The sequence below is a fragment of the Poromitra crassiceps genome, assembly GCF_964638095.1.
Source record: "Poromitra crassiceps genome assembly, chromosome: 6".
Lineage (NCBI taxonomy): Eukaryota > Metazoa > Chordata > Actinopteri > Beryciformes > Melamphaidae > Poromitra > Poromitra crassiceps.
In genome coordinates this window covers 9850161-9874119 of record NC_139627.1, presented here as the reverse complement: position 1 = coordinate 9874119, position 23959 = coordinate 9850161, and the positions used below count along the sequence as shown (strand labels likewise).

Genomic DNA, 23959 nt, shown 5'->3' with positions numbered 1-23959 from the left:
TAATACAACATTCGTAGTACAGGCCTCAGGTCTCCGCTGATAGAGATCTCTTACAGGCACACAGGCACGCCTCCTCCTGACGAGAAGCGCCACCGACTGCTCAACCTGCCGACTCCCAAAACTCGCTAAACAAAACTGAATGGAAACATGCATAAATTCGCATTTTATTTTGCGGATTTTCACAAAATTCGCTTGAATTATGCGATACATTTGGATGGAAACCCAGTTACTATATCATCATCATCAGTATACTGTATAAATGGGAGCTAGGGCTCTGTTTGTTTCTCTGTCTGTACCACTGATGACATCATCAGTGATGTCATAAATCCCACTGATGACATCATCGGTGATGTCATAAATCCCACTGATGACATCATCAGTGATGTCATAAATTCACTCACCCACACACAAAGTCACAAGAGAGACTGAGGGAGAGAGGAGAGGGAGAGACTGAGGAGAGGGAGGGAGAGAGAGGAGAGGGGGGAGAGAGAGAGAGGGGGGGGGGAGACTGAGGGAGAGAGAGAGGGAGACATTGTGCACCTGCCAATAGGGCAGGCAAGGCCACACAGCAGCAGAGCTGCGGGCAAGGCCGAGCAGCAGCCGAGCTGCGAATGCGAGCTGAAGGGCCGAGGAATCGACGCACGCGAGCACATTGCCCATCTAGAAGTCCAACTCTTCAAGAATATGACAAACATGTAAAAAAAAAAAAAAAATGTTTGAAGGGCCCTAAAAAAGTTGCATAGTGTACCACTCTCACACATGTCACCCCCTGCGGCTGGCGTTTGGGTTAGATGTTCTTTCCCCAACACTTTTCCCTCCTCCTTAGCCCTGAGCCAAAAGCTGCCCTTCTCCGCTTCTTCCGCCAGTTCTTTGGTTGCTTTCTTGAGCTTTCCTCCCGTCCCTCAGTAGGCGTGTGGTTGACAGCCCCACAAAGCCTCGGCTTCCAACCTCCACTGGGTAGATGGTGGTCCTCCAGCCAGCCTCCCTGCACTCCGCAGCCAGTTCTGAGTACTTGGTCTTTCGTTCGAAAGCGGCCTCGATGCCCTCCTCCCATGGTACTGTGAGCTCGATGAGGAGTGCGACTTTTGGTTTGGTGGACCACACCCCTGTCAGGACGGAGAGACGTGGTGGACCACACCACTGTCAGGACAGAGAGACGTGGTGGACCACACCCCTGTCAGGACGGAGAGACGTGGTGGACCACACCCCTGTCAGGACGGAGAGACGTGGTGGACCACACCACTGTCCTAGGTTTAGGGTTAACCCTAACCCTAACCCAGAAAAACACACACACACACACACACACACACACACACACACACACACACACACACACTTGTACTGTACAGTATTATCTGTATATTTATAACCGACTTCCTAAAGACTAAATGTCTGAAACCCAACCCTTACCGCAACACACTCACGCGCACACACACAGGCAGAAAAACACACACACGCACACGCACACACACACACACACACACACACACACACACACACACACACACACACACACACACACACACACACACACACACAGGTCTATTAGTTAAACCTGTCAGACTGGTTAGTGGAATGACAGGCAGCCACAACACCAGGCGGCTAGCTTGGACTTTGGCAGAGGAAGCCTCGGAAGTGATCCTGAAAGCTGTAGTTCCTCGAATGGCCACTCGAGGCTGGACCCAAAAGGAGGAGACATTCCGGTATACCCCCCATGTTAAAATGCCTCACTTTGTAACAGCAGCATGTTTACAGAATGGACCCAAACACAGTTTTGGCCTATATAGCTCATTTCACCTTTCATCACAACTGTGAATTTGTATACAACTCTCCTGTTTAGAGTAAAACTATGCGTTGGGAGTGATTGACAGGTCACCTGTCCAGTGATTGCGCAGCTCGCCGATCACAGACCAATAGCAGGCAGAGCTGCGGCTCTGGGAAACCCTCCCATCTCATGCCGTCTCGTGCGAGCTGCAACAATAACCCCAAAGATTGCAACGGCCACACTGGGCTTCAAAACGGGAGTCCAAAAACCAAATGTGAGGGTTCGTCCATATTATTTACTGTCGATGCACAACACCTCGATACACTGCAACCAATCTGGGAACGCAGGCTCTATTCCCGCACGTAAAGAGACTATGGGACAGTCGTACCTTTTTTTGAGGCTTCCTTTCTATGTTGTTTCACTTACATGTATATATCTACCTCTTCGTCTGTCTCTCTCCCCCTCTCTCTCTTTCTCAATCTCACTCTCTCCCCCTCTCTCTGATCTCTCTCTCTCTCTCCAGAGAGTGTTATCCGGGGTATTGTGAGGACTTTGAGACGTTGCCTCCCTCCATCAGCGCTCCTCATCCTCCTCAGCAGCCAGCGGGGGGCAGCAGTTCATGTTCAGCTGGAGGAGTCAACCTGCGCATCAAACACAGGTAGGAGACACAGACCGTGTACACATATGGACGTAGCCTCCGTGACGTCACCCAGAGTAACTCCGCCTGCTACTGGACAGGCGGCCTGTCAATCACGCCCCAAAGCGTAGTCTGCTTTATCGTCTAAATAAAATGGGACCATAGTTTACTAAATGAATTCCACTCAGGTCCCAAGAATGCCGTTGGCGTGTAAAAGGAAAAGGGCACAAACGCAAAGTGTGCAGCTTTATTGCAGGGAGCGCCGCCGTGTAAACTGGGCCTTAGTGAGGTAATGCGCTTCGTCAGATGGCCTCTAGGGAGCGCCGGGGGGTCTGCACAGGATCTGGGGCTTGTTCTTATGTATATTCTGTGTCTGTCTGTGTCTGTCTGTGTCTGTCTGTCTGTGTCTGTCTGTGTCTGTCTGTATCTGTCTGTATCTGTCTGTATGTGTCTGTCTGTGTCTGTCTGTGTCTGTCTCTGTCTGTCTGTGTCTGTCTGTCTGTCTGTATCTGTCTGTCTGTCAGTCTGTCTGTCTGTGTCTGTCTGTCTGTCTGTCTGTATCTGTCTGTCTGTATCTGTCTGTCTGTGTCTGTCTGTGTCTGTCTGTCTGTATCTGTCTGTGTCTGTCTGTATCTGTCTGTCTGTGTCTGTCTGTCTGTATCTGTCTGTGTCTGTCTGTCTGTGTCTGTCTGTATCTGTCTGTGTCTGTCTGTGTCTGTCTGTATCTGTCTGTCTGTGTCTGTCTGTGTCTGTCTGTCTATGTCTGTCTGTATCTGTCTGTGTCTGTCTGTCTGTGTCTGTCTGTCTGTCTGTATCTGTCTGTCTGTCTGTCTGTCTGTGTCTGTCTGTATCTGTCTGTGTCTGTCTGTCTGTCTGTGTCTGTCTGTGTCTGTCTGTGTCTGTCTGTGTCTGTCTGTGTCTGTCTGTGTCTGTCTGTGTCTGTGTCTGTCTGTGTCTGTCTCTGTCTGTATCTGTCTGTATCTGTCTGTGTCTGTGAGGAGTTAAATCTTCTTTCATTCATCTTCCATCAGTCTGGATAGTCAGATAAATTACCAAAATAACTATTCTGCCACAATCCCCTGGGCTGTGGGTGGTTATCAGATAACACTGGGGTGGGGGTTGCTTGCCTCTGATTGGTTCAGAGACAGGAAGTGGGCCATCAGAGTCCCATGGGATTGGGTGTTAGTCTGGAGACAGAGACAGACTTTCTCTGCTGTGTAAACAGCACCTCCTCTAGATGTTTCTCTAGTTAAATCACTGCATTCTGTACGCCCACATCATCACTCCCATTACCTGTTCCTATTTAGAAAAACCCCTACATACACACACACACACACACACACACACACACACACACACACACACACACACACACACACACACACACACATACACACGCATGTACGCTCACGCTCACGCACACACACACAATACACACCCATACTTTTAACGTAGTTTCAACACACACATTCTTCTAATACGTATACCTACCACACACATGCATACTTTTAACAGTTTTGACACACACTTAACACACTTTTAACAAACACGCAGACACGCACACGCACACGCACACACGCACACACACACACACACACACACACACACACACACACACACACACACACACACACTCTATCTCTCTCTCTCTCCTTCCTTCGCCTCTTTCTCCCTCTCTGTCTTCCTCTCCCTGTGTCACTCTCCTTTCTCTCCCCTCTCTCTCTCTCTCTCTCTCTCTCTCTCCCCTCTCTCTCTCTCTCTCTCTCTCTCTCTCTCTCCTCTCTCTCTCTCTCTCTAATCCTCTCCAATTTCAGTTTTCTGGCAGATCAGAGAGATTATTATTATGGGCTGGAGGAGCAGTTTCCCATGGCGAAAGATAAATTCTCCGTTCAGAGACACACCCTTCGTGTGTGTGTGTGTGTGTGTGTGTGTGTGTGCGTGTGAGTGTGTGCGTGTGAGTGAGTGAGTGTGTGTGAGTGTGAGTGAGTGTGTGAGTGTGTGTGTGCGTGCGTGTGCGTGTGTGTGTGTGTGCGCGTGTGAGTGAGTGTGTGCGTGTGTGTGTGTGTGTCCAGAGAAACATTCTCTCTTTATCTGTTGTGTGTGATAAAAGTCACGTCTGGACTTTAAAGCCCCCTGGGAAGGCCAATCCCTGATTGGCTCTTAATGATGTCATTTGGGATCTAATGTGCATAATTATTATAATTAATTAATTACTAATTATAGTAAACACCTAACAAGTGCCAGAACATACTGTAGCCTTTGACACACCGTGTGATCTTGGGCTGTCCAGACGAAAGATGAGCAACGTGAAAGAAACGTGGATATTCCATCTTTAGTCGTGGCTACAAAAACGCTGGTCCAGCGTCGCGCAGTGAGAGAGGTCCAAAGAGTCTGTGACCAAAGATAGCCTAGGACCAATTCTGACAGTGTCAGAAATTGAAGGTGACAGCTATGGCGACGTCCGATAACAACCAATAGAAATGCTGCATGATCATATCAGTATAGACGTGTTGGGCAAGTTAATTTCAAAATGTAATATACTACATATTACTAATTACTTTCATTTGAAACTACCTTACTTTACAATATTACTGTCTGTGTAGAGTAACTCATTACTTATTACACTACTTTTGCATTACTTCCTGGGACTGGAGTTGAACTCGCTGACCATGAATGCGCGGCTCTTGGCGGAGAGGCGGGGGCGCATTGAGGAGGGAGACAACAGCTCGAGAGAGAGCTGTTGATAATGTTAAGTAAGGAGGGGCCTAATATTGGAAGAAGTTCCTTAATCAGCTTTGTGGGGAGAGGGTAGAATAAACAGGTTGTAGATTTAGATGAAAGTACTAATTTAGAAAGCACATCATCTAGAGCAGGGGTGCCCAATACGTCGATCGCGATCGACCGGTCGATCGCGAAGGTAGTGTGGTCGATCGCATGGCATTGAGGGTTAAATTTTTTTTTTTTTCATTTTAAAAGTAGCTCCCAAGCTGAAAAAGTGTGGGCACCCCTGATCTAGAGAGATAGTCTCAAAATGCGAGAGCATGGTAGTCTCTTCTAAGGCTCTTAGAACAGGGCTAAGAGAGGGGTTAACACACCTTTGTGAGTAGAGAGTTGCTAATGTCATCTCCAATACAGATCATTTTGTGGTTAAAGAAGTCAAGGAAGTCATTATCTGTAAATGGAGAGTTTGTATTGGAGGGTTTGGAGGGTTTGCGAGTAAGATTTGCGACAGACAAGAAACATCTACTACACATTTGTCTGTTTAAAAGAAACAAAAACTATCATTTGCGACAGTGTCAAATAAACATTTCGGATTATCGGTTAATCAGATCTGATAGGTAAGAGGCTGACTTTATATTTCAATAGGCTACCACTCCAGGCTAGTCAAAATACCGTAATTCTTCCAATAAGCGCCTGTTGCCGCCGGGTCTTCCATTTGCCGCCGGGTCCAAATTGATTTAGCATAATAAGCGCCTGACTCATTTTGCCGCCGGGGCGTTTTTTAGAATAAATACGGTTTGTTTGTACTGTATGTTTTTGTGTTGACTAAATTCAGTCACTTACGGTAATGGCGTTGTTTTGGAGGAAGTCAGGCGGAAGTTTCTCCTCCTGTCAGACAGTTTTATATTTTATTTATACATGCTGTAACCGACATGTTTCAAGTATGCATACTGCATTGTTTAATGGTACGGATTCCTGTAGGCAACGTGCTGGAGATGCTGTCTAACCGAGAGTGGTGGGCAACTTACGCTAACGTAGCGTAATGTTACAGTTGTGCCTTGTAAAAGTGCATTTCTCTCAGCGGAACAGCGATCATAAATGCAGTATGGATTATACCCATTATACTGGACATGTATTGGAAACTTGGCGTCTACCTACCGGTATTTCGTAAGTCTGCTTGTTTTGTCTAGTGCTGCAGTGCTGTTTGTTTGGTTGGCGTTAGCTTGGTAGCTACGTTAGCATGCCTTCTATGTTGCTTTGCTGGGAGTATCTGGCAAAGACTAATAACGTTGCTATGACTTCTTTCCAATGAAACACAAACAACTGAATGTGTGAGCGGTAGGCTAATGTTACTTGTTTAAAATATGGTATGGCTGTTTGGCAGAGGGAGAAGAGGAGAGCAATGAACTGATACCTAAGGTAGTTGGATGATGATGATGATTAGGGATGGGGCCGATCCAATATCGGTATCGGGTGCCGATATGGCACTAATTCACTGATCGGATCGGATCGGAATTGGATTTTATTTTATTTTTAAATTTGCAATTCCAGCGCACAGCTGGCCGTAATTTGTATAATAATGTATAATAGTATCCTTCTTTGCCTTGTATATTTTCTTAATTTTGTCTGCTTTTTGCAAGGTATATAAAAAAAAAAAACTTTAATTGGCCAAATCTTTGCCTATACTGTATATTCAAGAAAAATATTGGTATCGGCATAATATCGGTATCGGCAGATATCCAAATTCAGGTATCGGAATCGGATCGGAAGTGAAAAAAGTGGATCGGTGCATCCCTAATGATGATGATGATGATGATGAAGGCTATCAGTTGTTTTCGTTCATTCCAGTCCGTTGTACAATACTAGGCATGTTCAAAACTGCCTTTACCTACCCTCTTGTGTGTACTAAGTACTATCTCACTGGTTTAAATAAGAAATGTGATACTTTCCATTTTTGCTGAGCAGGCATTTCTGTTCAAAAAATAATAATCGCCTGGCTCAATTATGTCAAAATGAAAATAACCGCCTGACTCTAATTGCCGCCTGTCTTCCTTTTACCGCCCGGGGTCCAAGTTGATTTAGCATAATAAGCGCCCGGGCTCTTATTGGCAGAATTACGGTACTTAGTTTGGATGAGCGCCATTTACGTTCTAGTCTGTTTTTGTGCACGTGTATCGTCAGTATACCAAGGCAAGGTTTTTTTTGGGCGGTGGGTTTTTGTACTTAGAGGCGCAATAGAATCAAGCGAGGTGAGTAGGATTGAGTTAAATTTGTTTGTGAATTCATTTAGAGAGTTGATTTGCTCTGGGAGAGAGGCAAGTGTTTTTGGTAATAGATCAGGGAGTTCAGTGGTGGTAGAACCTGTAGGTATCAGCTAGGCTTGACTGCCGGCAGGGCAAATCAATTTGAAATGTAATGAAATAATGATCTGACAGTGCTGAAGGGTATGGCAGAACTGACAGATCTGAGACATTAATACCACGAGCGAGGACGAGATCAAGCGTGTTGCGGCTAGTGTGCGTTTGATCGTGAACCAGCTGATCAAAGCCAAAAGTGTCGACTAGAGACATAAAGGCTTTGCCGAGTGGGTCAGTTTTACAGTTTACGCGAATATTGAAGTCACCGATGATAATGATATTATCGACACGGGTTACGAGGTCAGAGAGAAAGTTGTAAAATTCATCTAGAAAAGATGAATAGGGCCCAGGTGGGTGGTAGAGCACGACTAGGTAGAAGGCTCCAAGGCCAGCTATATTAGAGGGTCGCATGGTGAGTATCTCACATGATGTGAGCTTATACTTTTGATCGCTTGAGAGACTTAAATTTGAGTTAAAAATTAGGCCAAAATTGCACAGCTTTTTTGTTCCGGCGATATGCAAATTACTAAAGTTAGGGGTGGAGGCTTCAATAAGTGGAAGAACATCATTCGGTTTTAGCCAGGTTTTGCATAATCCCATCATGTCAATATTATGTTCTATAATTATGTCGTTGACCAGGAGGGCTTTGTTAGCGATTGATCTGATATTAATGAATCCGAGCTGAATATTCTTATCGTCAGTGGTAATACTTTTTGAGCATTCAACATCGTAAATAGATTTAATCTCAATTAAGATAGTGTTTGATGTTCTGAAAGGTGGGCGAGAGTGACGTGAGGAGACGGGGCGACGAGAAATGGTGCCACTTTGAGAAATCGTGGTGCAATACAGAGACGGCGTGGCGCTAGTAATAGGGCTGTGAATCTTCACTGGCTTCACGATTCGATTCGATTACGATTCATCTGTCAACGATTCGATTCGATTCGATAAAACGATGCATCACGATGCATCGCGATGCATCTTAAATCGATGCATCACTTTTTCCGCAATACATGATTTTTTTTTTCTCACTTTCTTTTTTCTCACTGTGTGGCTACTTTTAAAATAAAAGTGCATTTGGAATTGCATTGTATTATGATCCATAATTAAAATAAACAACTGCATGTACTTACATTCTATTTTTTTTTTTTTTTTTAACACATTCACTGCCAGCCATTTTTTTTTTACTGTAGGTAGCTTCTGCCAGAGGGTTTTTTTGAGGATTCTGGCTCATCTTTCAAGACCCGAGGATTCTTTTCTGCTAAGATTTTGTGAACACAAAATATCTCAAAAGAACTAATAGAATGTGTGCTTTCTCTGTCTAAAAGAGTTAGTTTGTAGAGTTAGTAGTTATGTAGGCATTAGCACTTGAATACAGCATGGTTTCAGCGTCTGAAAATTTAAGCTGAGATAAATAGCTTTTTGTGAAATTCGATAGAACAGTCACTTTAACCATTCATTTTTGGCATCAGTAAGACGTCAGACATCTAAACAATAGTTTTGAACAGTAATTTCCTCCATAACAGCAGGAAACACCCCTCTACTTCAAACTCCTCCCTCCGTGTGTGTTCTTCTTGGCTGCAGCGGGCGTGTCACAAGCGAGTTGCTGCTGCTGCTGCTCCTGTCTGCTGGCGGCCGCTGGGCAAGTCTGGATGGGCTCGCTCGTTTCTTGGGGTTTCTTTTGCGATTCTGGTCTTATTTATGCTGCGTGTTTCAAAGTGTGTTGCACCCATAATCTATTATGCAAATTTGCAATCCCCCACCGCCAGCAATCAGCGCGAAAGCGAAAGCGTTTTCGCCAATCCATTTTACTGTATGAGAATGGTTTCATCGCGCGTTCCCCTGCAGTTTTGGCTCGGCTTTTTCTACAATGGAGAGCACTGTCGCCACTTAGTGGGTCGGTGGAATGGGTTGTACACGTTCGGTGGCTCCAATATTTTTATAGGAGACGTGGGGGGCGTTGATCCACGTCCCACCGTCAAATTTTTTTTTTTTTTTTTTAAGCCGAGATATCTCGTCATTGGCAGTCAACCGTTGGATTTTGTAAGCCGAGATATCTCGTCAATGGCAGTGAACGTGTTAATAATCGATTTTTGATATTTGTTAATCGATGCAGAATCGTGCACGTCCGCATCGCGATGCATCTTATAATCGATTATTTTTGACACCCCTAGCTAGTAACAGTGGGATTAACAACAATAAGGTTTGGGTTGGGGTTAAGATTATGCAGAGCGTTTGTGGATCGGTTACTAGTAATAGTGCGGCGCGGACGGAGCACAGTCTGGATTGGATAAACTCTGTTAACTGAGCTAGCAGACTCTATAACCGCACAAGGAGAACTAGCAGGCTGCATAACAGCCCGTGGCCCTGCATGTTGTGGGTGTAACTGTCAGGCTTGAGTAATAGTCTGAGTCTGACTCAGGCAGCTATCCAGGTTATTAGATAAAGTGCTGGCACCCAATGGGGTAGGATGGATGCCGTCCACCTATGCCGTCGACCCCACGATGTTTGGTCAGCCAATTGTTGAGCCAGTATAGCTAAAAATATCAATCAATATGTCTGTCTGTCTGTCTGGTCTGTCTGTCTGGTCTGTCTGTCTGTCTGTCTGTCTGTCTGTCTGTCTGTCTGGTCTGTCTGTCTGTCTGTCTGTCTGTCTGTCTGTCTGTCTGCCTGATCTGTCTGGTCTGTCTGTCTGTCTGTCTGTCTGTCTGTCTGTCTGTCTGTCTGTCTGTCTGGTCTGTCTGTCTGTCTGTCTGTCTGTCTGTCTGTCTGTCTGTCTGATCTGTCTATCTGTCTGCCTGATCTGTCTGTCTGTCTGTCTGTCTGTATGTCTGTCTGTCTGTCTGTCTGTCTGTCTGTCTGTCTGTCTGTCTGTCTGCCTGATCTGTCTGTCTGTCTGTCTGTCTGTCTGTCTGTCTGTCTGTCTGTCTGTCTGTCTGATCTGTCTGTCTGTCTGTCTGTCTGTCTGTCTGATCTGTCTGTCTGTCTGTCTGTCTGTCTGTCTGTCTGTCTGTCTGTCTGTCTGTCTATCTGTCTGCCTGTCTGCCTGTCTGTTGTCAGCAGGATTACAGAAAAACTACGGCCCAATTGTCGTGAAACTTGGCGAAGCTTGGCGGTCTGTGCTCTCCAAGTGCGCCTCCATGACATGACTCTCCATCTGATTTAGAAGGACATTTGTCCTTTTCATTGTTGAATCGTCATTTTCAGCAGAACTGCACAATTCTGAAAGATTTCAGCAAAATTGTGTGGAATTCTTTCATCCTCCTTATCTTTTCCTCTCTCCGTTCCCTCCCTCTCTCCCTCTCTCTCCCTCTCTCTCTCTCCCTCTCCCTCTCTTCCTCTCTCTCCCTCTCTCCCTCTCTCTCCCTCTCTCTCCCTCTCTCTCTATCATTGATCTTTTAGTTGCTTCATTCCTCAGTATCTCCTACAGGAAGACTCTTATCTCTCTCCATCCTCCCTTCCTTTTTTGCTACTCATTCTCTCCTGCTATCTTTCCCCTCCCTCTCTCTGTTGTTTCTCTGTCAGACTGTCAGTGTCTCTCGCTCAGACTGCCAGTTCAGTCGCTTGTTTACTCTAAGCTTTATCGCACGGCAATTTAATGACGCTTAATGACTCGATTTGCCTAACGAGCTCGACTCGCCCCGACCGGCCAGAGAGGAGGAGAGAGGGGAGAGAGTCAGAATCGGCAAGAGTCCAGCAGAGCAGAACCTTCTTTCTGGACCTTCTGGATGGAGTTCTAATGGAAGAGAGGAGCACAGTCGAGTAGAAAACAGTAGAGAGTAGCCCCTCGTCACGTCTTTTTTGCCGGGGCATCCAAGAACAAAGGCAGCAAACTGGTGGGAGCAGAATAGAGACGGATAGGAGAGAAAGGGAGCTTCTCTGCTGCCTTTTTAAAAGAGACAGTGCAGTAGAAATGTGTAGAATAGATAAGCAGAGTTAAGTGGAGTTCAGTAGAGCACAGTAGAGTCGAACGCACTAGAGTAGAACTGAGACGAGGAGATGAGGAGTGCCTCTGGAAAGGTCCAGTTGAACTGTGCAGAGTTTTGCAGGAGAAGACAGTTGAACTGTGCAGAGTATTGCAGGAGAAGACAGTTGAACTGTGCAGAGCATTGCAGGAGAAGACAGTTGAGTCGAGGATAAAAACCAAAACATGAGTGGAGCGTAAAGTAGAGCAGTGGACCGAGCAGTAGAGTAGAAAGTAGAGTGCGCTTCTATCGGGCCATGGAGCTGTTGGAGGCATTCTACCGCAGGAAGCTCCGCAAGAAGCAGAAGAAAGCGGTGGTGGCACGGGCGGACGCCGGCGCCATGTGCCGCTCACCGTCGGAGAGCAGTGTCAACAGCTTAGCTACTGGCCTCATCTCCAAAGTTCTCAGGCTCACCTCCAGGTAAACTAAACACACTTAAAGGAACACTCTGCCCATTTTCAACCAGCTTTGTATCATTAGAACATCAGTAGTATATCAGAAAACTGTAAACTGTTTTGAAGTCTGTCATTTAATTTGACAGTTATTGAGTGTTAAAGTGTGGACCAGTGACATCACTGGTCCACACTAACTCAAATGAATAACTCATTAACTCAAATCAACTCTCAATAACTGTCAAACTAGATGAATGATGAATAGTTTGACAGTTATTGAGAGTTCATTTGAGTTAATGAGTTATTAATTTGAGTTAGTGTGGTCACAGGTTCGAACCCCGGTCCATCCCAGGTCCTTTCTGTGTGCATATTCTATGCACTGGACTGACGACTGCACACAGCGCATGCACCTCATTGCAAATGAGGAAGTAACTTCAGTTACTCTTTGTTAGTTCGGTTAATCTTTGTTCGTTCTCGGTGTGTGGATTTACCTCGAAAATCACCGTTTCCCGTAATTTTGGATTATTATTTCATGGCGTGGTGAGTACACGAGTCACAACATGTACATGTGAGTGTTTCTGCCGCTGTTGGAATGTGTATTTTGGACGACTGAACGGGAGTGGGCAAAAGTTCCATAAACTGCCATTGTAGCGCTAAGCTAAGTAGCAGTGAGGGCTGTACCACTCTTTGTCCCTACACACGCAGTGACGATAAAGGCATCCACATTATCCATTTACTGTAAGCAATATGGCAAATATGCAAGTCTCCCAAAATGTTAATACTTATTTCATTCATTTCATTCATTTATTTGTTTATTTGAATAGGGACAGGTACACGTACATATAGTGTTCACACCATAAAATGTCAATACACCTATGATGTGTTGTACCAAAGCATGTATAGCCCAGGGCTAGTTTGCAATGCCAGTCCCTAGATGTAACCAGACATGCCTGTAAAATAACAATAATAATACACAAAAATACAGCAAAATACAATAAAAAGACACATATCAAAGATCAGACGTAAAACGTAAACGTAAAATTCAGGTCAAATTTCAGTACAGTAACAATTCAAATATCACAGTTAAGACAGTTCAAATTATGTTCAGTTTAGTTAAGAGTGTGTGCTTATTGTACACACTCCTTATCTCAAAGACATGTATGTTAGGGTTAATTTTCCTGTCAAGGACATGTATGTTAGGGTTAATTTTCCTGTCAAGGACATGTATGTTAGGGTTAATACTCCTGTCAAAGACATGTGCAGGTATGTTAGGGTTAATACTGGTACCCCTGTCAAAGACATGCATGTTATGGTTAATACTATGTTAGGGTTAATACTCCTGCCAAAGACATGTATGTTACTTGTGTATGTTCGCTAGACTCTGAAGAAGAAGCTGTGTGCACCTTATTAAATCTACTTGCCAGTGAAATCGTGTGCTCCAGTCCTCTCTGTGGATACAGTCACCTTGAAGTGGCGCATTGAACTGTTTACATGTATTTTAGGGTTAATACTCCTGTCAGTGCCCCTGAGCAAGGCACTGGCAATCAAACTCGTTGGTCGCTGGATGCTGCACTGCGGCTGCCCACTGCTCCTAGTTCTAGGAAGGTTCCTAGTAGACGATGGGTCAAATGCAGAGGATACATTTCCTTACGGGGATAACATAAAGGATAACTTAACATTACTTTACTTTACTTTACTTCACTTTACTTTACTTTGCTTTGCTTTGCTTTGCTTTGCTTTACTTTACTTGACTTAAAATATAAAATGGTGGCTGGCATGAAATGGAAGCACATTCTGTTGTTGGTGTTGAAGCTGGGAGTCATCTGAAAATATTTTCTTATGGCTAACTTGGTGGCTCACTTGGTAGCATGTGTACCACGGAAGCTTGGGCCTTCGTGCAGTCAACGCGGGTTTGAATCCGACCTAAGGTCCTTTGCCGCATGTCATCCCCTCTCTCTCCCTACCTTTCCTGTCTGCCTACTGTCCTGTATAATAAAGGCCAAAATGCCCCCCCCAAAAAAAATATATATATATATATATTTTTTTTGCTTATAAAATTTCATTTTTTTTAAGACAGAATCATGTTTTTCAGATATCGCTTGATGAATTATATTTGAAAAACTTTCTCCAATGTGCATTATGTAGCATTTTGGAATGCTCCCAAAGCAATGGAGACACTAGTCTCTCCCCAGACCCAAATATTACATTTAATCGCTGCACTCCACATACTACATAAGTGAGTCTGTGACACTTCACAGCCACTGCTGGTTTTTGAAGGCGGGTTGAAATTGAATGGGTGACAGGTTGTAGCACCGATGAGAGAGCGGTTCGAAAAATGGGCTGCGCCTCCCGTATCGTCTGATCGCAAAGTCGTTACTGATTGGGGAGGACTGAATCCACCACTGGCATATGACTGGCCAAGTGAACGGTTCCCTCCCATAACCAGCCAGCTGAGGAAGTAGATCTGCAGCAGCATGCAGTAACGTAGTCTATCAGTGTGAGAACTCTCATGGGTCTGGCGTTGAGACTATGGAGACACAAACAAAACCATGTAGTGACAGCATAGTGATTCTCAACCTTTTTCATAAGGACCCTGGTTTAGTCCATATCAGATCCACGGACTTGCATTTGATGAGATTTTGTCTCTGACCCAAACCTGAGAATATTTGTATTGTCAGATATGATTTTCTCCAGAACTCCATGACTGTCTGTATTGAAGAAGATAACAGAGGGCGATATGATCAAAAGTTTCGGTCTTTATTTTACATTCTTTGTGCCGACTTCTTGTAAACAAGGACTCCTGGTGGTCCCCGGACCCCAGGTTGAGAAGCACTACTGTAGCGTAGCGTGGCTAACCAGAGCTAATGGAGACACATTGCTGACATGCTAACTAGTGGACAGTGTTGTGCATGAGCGCGCTAATAGAGCACCGCTCACTGAGCAAGCTCATTATTTTCATGAGCGGTGAGCTGAGCACCTTTTTGCAAATCCATGAGCGTACAGTGAGCGTCGCTAACACCTGGGGGGGGGGTGAACGGCCCTATTATCATTCTTTTTCTCGCTCTCTTACCTCGATAATTGCCCATTGTGTTGACCGGGGACACCCCGGAATTCCGAAATGTCGGCACTCCGAAATACCGGCATTCCGACAAAATTGTCGGAATGGAGATCTGTCTCGCCATTGCGAAGGAACCCTAACCCGGGGGACCGGCTGGAGCTAACCTCTCCCAGCCCCCACGTCTAAACCTAACCTCTCCCACCCCCCACGCCTAAACCTAACCTCTCCCACCCCCCACGCCTAAACCTAACCTCTCCCACCCAACACGCCTAAACCTAACCTTCCCCAGAACCTAACCTCTCCCACCCCTGTAGGCTAAATAACTCAAGATGCTATGTCGGAAAGGCGGACCTAATATCTTTCGCAATGGCGAAACCTTTTTTGGAGATTAGTGGTAAAATGGTAAATGGCCTGCATTTATATAGCGCTTTTATCCAAAGCGCTTTACAATCAGTAGGTACATTCACCCATTCACACACCGATGGCGGCAGGCATCGGGAGCAATTTGGGGTTCAGTATCTTGCCCAAGGACAAGGCGGGAATCGAACCACCGACCTCTTTTATCCAAAGCGATTAGTGGATGACCCGCTCTACCTCCTGAGCTACAGCCGCCCCAGTTTTATTGTGATTGATAATGTACATGTCGCTTGCAGAGATAAAAAGGGCCGCCTCTCCGAAAGCGTAGAAGTCAATCATCGGAATGCCGACACTTCGGAATGGCGAGAGGACCCCGTGTTGGCCTACATGAGTGTGGTCATTCACATAGGAATAAAACCGGTTTTCATTTCGCCAGGCTGCTTCCCTCTGCTGCTCTCTTCCTTTCCCTTACAAATTCAGGCTGCACATAGCTTAGTTCTAACGTAGCGCTCTCTCTCCATCAATCAGCTGATTCTCTGTGTCATATACATAAAAGAGGAGGGTGTTTCATCCTGGAGTATATAGAGCGAGTGAGGCGATCGGTTGAGTTGTCACCTCGACGCGAGACTCAGCCTTCAGTCTTCATTCTGAGTCTCGACTTTAGCAAACCCTGCAGGCTCGGCTAAAATGGCTGCAAGAGACATACACGTTATCAATCACAATAAAACTGTACCCACCTCCGACACAATGTTGTTATCCAAGATTTGGGTCCCATGGTATTCCCAAATATTGTGTAGTTTCCAATACTGAGCCCTTATTCACAGGCCAGAGCCGAAACTCAAAATTGTAAACAGTGCAGTACACCCTCCCAACCACTGAGCACCCAACCGATTCACTTGATCCCAACAGTTGCATGTTTATACAGTGGAATCCGCTTATAGTGATGATTATACTATAATGATCTATATAGATGTATAATATAGAATAATAATATAATTAATTACAAGATACAATACAAGATATAGCCTACCATAAGTACCAAATCAATACCATATAAGATACAATACAAGAATTATAGATCTATAGGATCTATAATTTATAGAACAGCTGCCTGAATAACTGGACTGGGGGGGATGCCTACAGACTTTTCAAACAGATTTGATTGCATGATGATGTTTTCTTTGTTGTTTGTGAGGGCCAGATTATAGTATTCAATATTTTCTTTGATTTGTTTTGACCCAGTAATGTAAGCTACAACACTGATCAGATCCAATTGTATATAGGCTATCTATACATCTATAGATGATATACCGGTATACATTATAAGATATCAAATTAGATCATATAATACAATTAAGAGAATATATAATCTGATATTTAGGCGATTCATTAAAAGACACAAAAACATTGGGCTAAACAGGGGTAAATAGCCCATTTATTTTTGAGGTAAAAAATATCTTAAAATCAAACAGGTATTTGATTTTAAGGTGTAGCCTACACCAACACACAACGTCATCCTGCAATGAAATGTGTTTGACAAGTATCCTTCATACTTTTGACACTAACAGCTACAGCGAACAGGCATGCATTTCCCCGCTGGCCCTATGCTAGGTTTCAAGCAAGATCATTATTTAATGTTGAAATCATCCATTTTCCAAACCTTGTGCTCAACACTGATCAAAAGCTGCAGCAGCGTGAACTCAGTGCTTAGCACTGTTGCCTCACAGCAAGAAGGTCCTGGGTTCTTCCAGGTCCTTCCTGTGTGGAGTTTGCATGTTCTCCCCGTGTCCGTGTGGGTTTCCTTCCTGCTAGTGCCCCTGAGGCTCAGGGTCTGAGCAAGGCACTGGCAAAATAACTGGCGGCTACCCACTGCTCGTAGTGTAGTGATGGGTTAAATGCAGAGGATACATTTCATTGTACAATAAAATACCGTAAATTCCGGACTATAAGACGCACCGGTCTATAAGCCGCGGGACCAAAATTGACTATTTTTTTCTTCTATAAGCCGCACCGGTCTATAAGCCGCGGGTGTTTTGATGTTTAATTACCATATGAAAGGGTTCGTGCACAGAGAGGAATGTCGGGAAAGAGATCGCTGTTTGGGGAAGCTCCCATTTATTAACATTTCAACAAAACAAAACAAAAGTCAGGTCACTAATCCCCAGACAAAATCACACAACAATAGGCTATATGTGCAGCAAACCTGTAACCAGAGAAGTCAAGTCACTAATCCTCGTCTTCCTCTTCTTCCTGCGTACTGAAACCACCAAAGTCCTCATCTTCAGTGTCGGAAACGAACAGGTTCAGGGTGGCTTCGTCAACCACTCTCCTCTCTCCTTCATTGTCACTCAAAACCAACGAACTCCTCTTCGTCACTGTCGGCATCGAACAGCCTCTGAAGCCTCTGACGGCCCTCAGCGCCAGCTGTGGCTGCGTCATCCTCTTCATCCCGCAGCAGTCCAGCGTTTTGGAACCCGTTGGTGATTGTGGATGTTTTCACACTCCTATAATATTCCGTGCTGAGACAGTTCCTCCTGCTGCACCGTCCAACGCCTCACCATTGACTCATCGATGCCCAGGTTACGCGCGCTGCTCGGTTTCCCTCTTTTAATGCGAGATTGACTGCTTTCAACTTGAAAGCTGCGTCGTGTGAATTTCTGCTGTACCTTCCCCATGGTAAGTGAGAGTGTTGCTTCTACTGCTCGTTCTCATGCTGTCGAGAACGATCAAAGCTTTTTTTTGGTGAAAGAATCCTCCAGGGCGCTTCTTGTTAACAGTCCGAGTGAGTGGCAGGTCGAACGTCAAAGGCACTTCATCCATATTTATGATCTGCTCCGGTTCGATGGAATATTCCTTGATCTTCCTTTGTGTGAATTCGCCGAAGTTTGTGATTTTCTCCTGGTAGTCGGGGGAGGGAGTTGATGGCCGAGTGGCCGTTTGCTTACCGTAATTACCATATGTAAGTGGTCACGCACAGAGGGGATTGTCGGGAAAGAGATTGCTGTTTGAGGAAGCTCCCATTTACCGTATTACCGTAACATTTCAACAAAACAACATAACACAACACCACCGTTGTTTATTTTTACAGTGCACACAGTGTCCGCGGTGTGGTGAAAAGAGGGCAAGAGAGGAAATTAAAACAGAAGTGGATTTATAGTTAGAAAGAGTGCTAAAAAAGAGAGATTTTATTTGTATTTTTTTTTTTTTTTCTGAAAAAATCCATAGATAAGACGCACCGTTATATAAGCCGCAGGGGCCAAAAAACGGGAAAAAAGCCGCGGCTTATAGTCCGGAATTTACGGTAATCCTCTCCTTCTTCTTCTGTCATACTGTCTGCAGCCTTACTGCGTCTGCAGCCTGTCTGCGTCTGCAGCCTGTCTGCGTCTGCAGCCTTACTGCGTCTGCAGCCTGTCTGCGTCTGCAGCCGTCTGTTTTTGCCAGAGGCTCTCTGAATGCAGCTCTGTGCAGCAGCAAAGGGGGTAAAAATAAAAACCATGTTGGATAAAAAAATAGTCTGTCAAACATAAGATTAGGACAACCAGACCCTCATCCGACACACAAGACGAGCTGTTTGGACAAATCTAGTGTTGCTCTTTTATCTGTAACTAGCATCAAATAGACGGGTTTCTTGTATACAAACAGTGCGCGCGCAGGGACAGAGGATGGCGAGAAACCCATCGCGCTGATCGCCCATTGGTTCAACACAGGTGCATCACAAACCCACAGTGAAGTGTAGAAACTTCAATTTTATATCTATTCCAAGCTGTCACTTCATATTTTACATAAATACCACCTGGAATGCCTACATTAACAATAAAATAAGTAATCTGAAGGGCTGGGTCATTTGAGCAGTGAGTGTGGGTGGCGCTAATGCATGTTTTAATCTGTTTACAAACCACTGTTAAACAAAACTGTAGAAGAAGAAATGCAGCAGTGAGTGTGCTGCGGGGGTGTTCGACTTGTTGACGCCTCGCCTGACTGCGCTCGGCTTCTCTCGTCTGCTTTCCAGAGCATACATGTGGAGCATACAATCTAATGTGTGGAGCGCAGGGCCCGAAATTAACTTTTTGACCCACCGGCCAGTGGCGGGTAGATGGAAAAAATCTACCCGCCAAGCATATTTCTTACCGGCCAAAAAAAAAAACACATTTTTGTGTCACATATATCCATATATATCTATTTTTTTCAGTACATTTCAAGTAGATAAGGTATTACGTTGAAGAATACACACTTAAATAAGAGGGCAGAGTAAAATTTGAAGCAAATTATTTTAATATATTGATTGATGATTGATTAATCAATAGCCTACATGTCAAGTCAATCTTATCAATACATGTCAAGTCAATCTTGAGCTTAAATTGTTGCAAAAAAAAACAACGCAACTAAAAGTAATAACTGCGACAGTCTCAGTGCAGACAGCACACAACTTGGGCTACACACCTTTCTCTCCCACTCCACACCTGGCACCTGCGTTAGCTCTCCTGCACTCGTTCTTGGCTCCGCTTCGGCTTTATTGGTGGTAAGCATTTTGATTCATCTCCTCATCATACTCGCTCAATGAATCAATCGCTCGGCAACAAGCGCGAGCGATTGATTCATTGATTGATTCGCCCGATGTAGGCTGTCAATTTAGCAGAGGTTAAAAGAGCTTCTTACCTCCGCTAAATTGACGACTGCATTCCATTCCACTCCAGTCATGTTTGGTAGCCTATACGGACGGCAGAGCCAGAATGAAACAGTCTCACAAAGCACTCGTGCCAGCTGCGCAGCAAAACACACATAACTATTATCTCCTCATATATACTGTATCATACGAGTGTCGGCAACAAGTGCGAGCGATTGATTCATTCATTTATTGATTCGCCCGACGTTAGGCTGTCACGCAATTGACACTGCTACGGGAGAGAATGAAACAGCCTCAGGAAGCACTCGTGTAACTACTTAAAGCTAGATTATAATACTTATACTACTGCGCTGAACGCACTAACGTTAAACTAACCTTACGCTCCCTTGTATATTGGCTGGGATCAGCGCTCCGCAGCACACTCCCAGGCCAGCGTTTAACAGTGGGAAAAATACGCTAGGTGGACACAGGCCGGCTACACACAGTTTTAATATTACATGACGACTATTTTGCGACCCGCCACGTGGCGGACAGATGCCAAATCTAACACGCCAAAGCAAAAATATGCCCGCCATTGGCGGGTGGCGGGCTCTAATTTCGGGCCCTGGTGGAGCGGCTTTCTACCCCCTCGATGCGCGCGCATCTATGTGATGACGTTGCACAGAAACCCGTCTATAGTTGGGCAACCTTTTTTGAATGCATTGTGAGTATTTGTTGTTTTTGAGAATGAACAGATGTGCTGTGCTGTTGAGATGCAGGTTGCTGCATGGTTGTGAATGCAGTGGGTTGACAGTCCCAGCTTCTTAATGATCAGTTTATTTGAATGGGATCTGAGGCCCCACTGGAAGATAGCATACATGTGACACGGTCTGCTGAAAGCAGTAACAAGTAGTAGCTGTTTGTTTTTTCGCTCTTTTAATCCATAGTACGCAAGTTTAGATGTTGCAGAACGCACTCAATATAAGAAACAACAGTTTTAGGATCACTAAGTACTTGTAATTTGTTAGCAAACCAAGCTGGTTCACCGACTTTCAAGGCGATTTTCTCAGAATGTTGCTTTTAGGAGTACCAACATTCAAATGAGCATATCTTCTTCAACTATTTTCAGATTTAAATGTAAAAAAAAGAAAAGAATTATTGTTGCAAAAACCTGAAAAATTACCTTGGCCTACTTGTTAGCTAAAACACCAGTCCCTGTCACAAATAAACTAAATAAATGAAACCCCCCCCCCCTTTCTTTTATACTTTATTGTGTCATTGTTCCAGTAATGTATAGACACATTTTTATTAAAATTTTTCTCTTACATATATTTTGCATACAGTACAAAATAAACAAATATTAGATTTTCATTAATCAATACAAAATGTGACTAATGGGATGTCTGGGTAGTGTAGAGTTAACACATTCACTGCCAGACGTTTTTTTTTTTACTGTAGTTAGCTTCTGCCAGAGGGGTTTTTTGAGGATTCTGGCTCATCTTTCAAGACCCGAGGATTCTTTTCTGCTAAGATTTTGTGAACACACAATATCTCAAAAGAACTAATAGAATGTGTGCTTTCTCTGTCTAAAAGAGTTAGTTTGTAGAGTTAGTAGTTATGTAAGCATTAGCAGTTGAATACAGCATGGTTTCAGCGTCAGAAAAATTATTCAGAGATAAACGGCTTTTTGTGAAATTCGATAGAACACTCACTTTAACCATTCATTTTTGGCTCTCTCTCTCTCTCCCTCCCCCTCTCGCTCTCTCTCTCTCTCTCCCTCCCTCTCGCTCTCCCTCCCTCTCTCTCTCTCTCTCTCTCCCTCCCTTTTGCTCTCCCTCCCTCTCTCTCTCTCTCCCTCCCTCTCGGGAGGGAGACGCACTAGGTTTAATCCTAGTGAGAGGGGGAGAGGGAGAGAGAGAGAGAGAGAGAGAGAGGGAGGGAGGGAGGGAGAGAGAGCGAGAGAGAGAGAGAGAGAGGGAGAGAGCGAGAGGGAGAGTTGCTTCCAACTCCTCCCTCCGTGGGCGTTCTTCTTGGCTGCAGCGGCCGTCACAAGCTTGTCACCAGTCTCACTGCTTTGCTGCTGTCCTGTGCCTGTCTGCGCGGCCGCTGTTTGAGGAAGTCTGGATGGACTCGCTCGCTTCTTGGAGTTTTGGTTGGGAGAAGCGTTTGCGATTCTGGTCATATTTATGCTGCGTGTTTCAAAGTGTGTTCCACCTGTAATCTATTATGCAAATTTGCAATCCCGCATCGCCAGCAATCAGCGCGAAAACGAAAGCGTTTTCCCCCATCCATTTTCATGAGAATGGCTGGGGTGAGAATGGCGTGACAAGTTAAAAAAATGCTTGCCTTCCTCTAGTCAGGAGAGCACTGTTGCCACTTAGTGGGTCGGTGGAATGGGTTGTAAACGTTCGGTGGCTCCAATAATTATATAAGAGATGTAAAAGGGTTAGATGCACATCCCACGGTCAATTTTTTTTTTTTTTGTATTAATACGTCATTGGCAGTCAACCGTTGGATTATTTTTGACGTATTAATACGTCAATGGCAGTGAACGTGTTAAAAGCACTCTCCTACCACCACGGAGACAATTCAATTCCCGGTAGCGGTACTTCCTGCTTGGTCAGACGTTCCTACAGACACAATTGGCCGTGTCTGCGGGTGGGAAGCCGGTGGGGTCTGAGTCCTGGTCGCTGCACTAGCGCCTCCTCTGGTCGGTCAGGGGGAGTGGAACTGGGGGGAATAGCGTGATCTAGGGCTGCACGATTATGGAAAAAATCATAATCACGATTATTTTTGATTGATATTGAGATCACGATTATTTAACACGATTACTCATTGACATTGAGAACATCATGAATTTATTGAACATTTACACTGGCTTTTTATTTAACATTGGATGTCTTTGGATTTTAGATATAATTGAAAATAAATAAGTGAAAATAAATAATAAAAGTGCAAAGATTTAGAAATAAAATAAAAACTAAAATAAATATACAGTATATGTAGGCCTACTATGTTGCAGTGAACTGCCACAACCAACTGCAACTATTAATCTACATTCAATATGTTGGGAAAACATCTGAACTAGTAGTCCTTAAACCTCAAAACTAACCAAATGAGAACGCTAGTAACGTTCGTTTACATTACATTAAATTACTCATTTGGCAGATGCTTTTATCCAAAGCGACTTACGTCGTTTAGGTTCATAATAGGCTATTGTTAATGTTTATCTGTGAGCTCGTTAGCTGTTGAATATGCGGTCGCATTGTAAAGAGTGTCCTGAATCGATGACTGTATGCGGTGGCAGTAACTAGATGGGGCTTTGTATTTTTGTTCGTTTAGCGTTTATTGCTTGGTCATACATAGACCACTTTGTGAGTGGATTTCAAGTGATTAAAGAAAGAGGGAGAGGTTGTGTTGCGGGGTGCTGCCACGACCGCGCATATCTTGCACTGTTTGTTCCAAGTCTGTGGCTGTGATTGACAGGTGGGTCAAAACTCGCATCGCAATTCCGTGCTGTATATATATTCGCTTTAAACTCAGCGAAACCATAGTGTTTCCACCCCACATACGTTGTTTTACCTCTCTTCTCGACCAGCGGCTGTCTTTCTGTGACTTCTCTCATCTTATTCTTGTGCTACCACGGAAATAAGCGGGGAGGAGGAACGTGCCGTGGCTCTCTGTTCACATGACAGTCATTCCCAACTCGAGCGGTGTGTGTGTGTGTTTTGGGCTTTGGGGGAGGGACCGAGCACACCGCTGTAAAGGAAGGGGTGCGCTTGATTTACAACACAAGACAGAACGAGAGTTACAAGAGCCGCAAAATCGTTGTATGTCGATTATCTTGTTTTCATAATCGTGGACAGCCCAAATCGTAATCATGATTAAAATTCGATTAATCGCCCAGCCCTAGCGTGATCCTCCCACGTGCTATGTCCTGAAACTCCTTGCTGTCAGGTGAAAAGCAGCTGGCGACTGCACATGTATCAGAGGAAGCATGGTGCTAGTCTACAACTCTCCATAGATCCGCAAAGGGGGTGGAGCAACGACCGGCACAGCAGGGACAATTGGCCAAGTACAATTGGGGTGAAAATGGGAGGGGGAAAA

At 44.6% G+C, this 23959-nt stretch overlaps 1 protein-coding gene across 1 annotated transcript in view; it reads left to right on the top strand.

Moving 5' to 3' along the window:
* Positions 1 to 23959, top strand: part of shroom3 (shroom family member 3) — a gene marked incomplete at its 3' end in the record, with an annotated part of 158441 nt that overhangs the window by 50751 nt on the left and 83731 nt on the right. The window contains exon 3 of the mRNA XM_083638063.1: positions 2289 to 2423. Coding sequence (XP_083494189.1) covers positions 2289 to 2423 — 135 coding nt within the window. The remainder of the gene's footprint in view (positions 1 to 2288; positions 2424 to 23959) is intronic.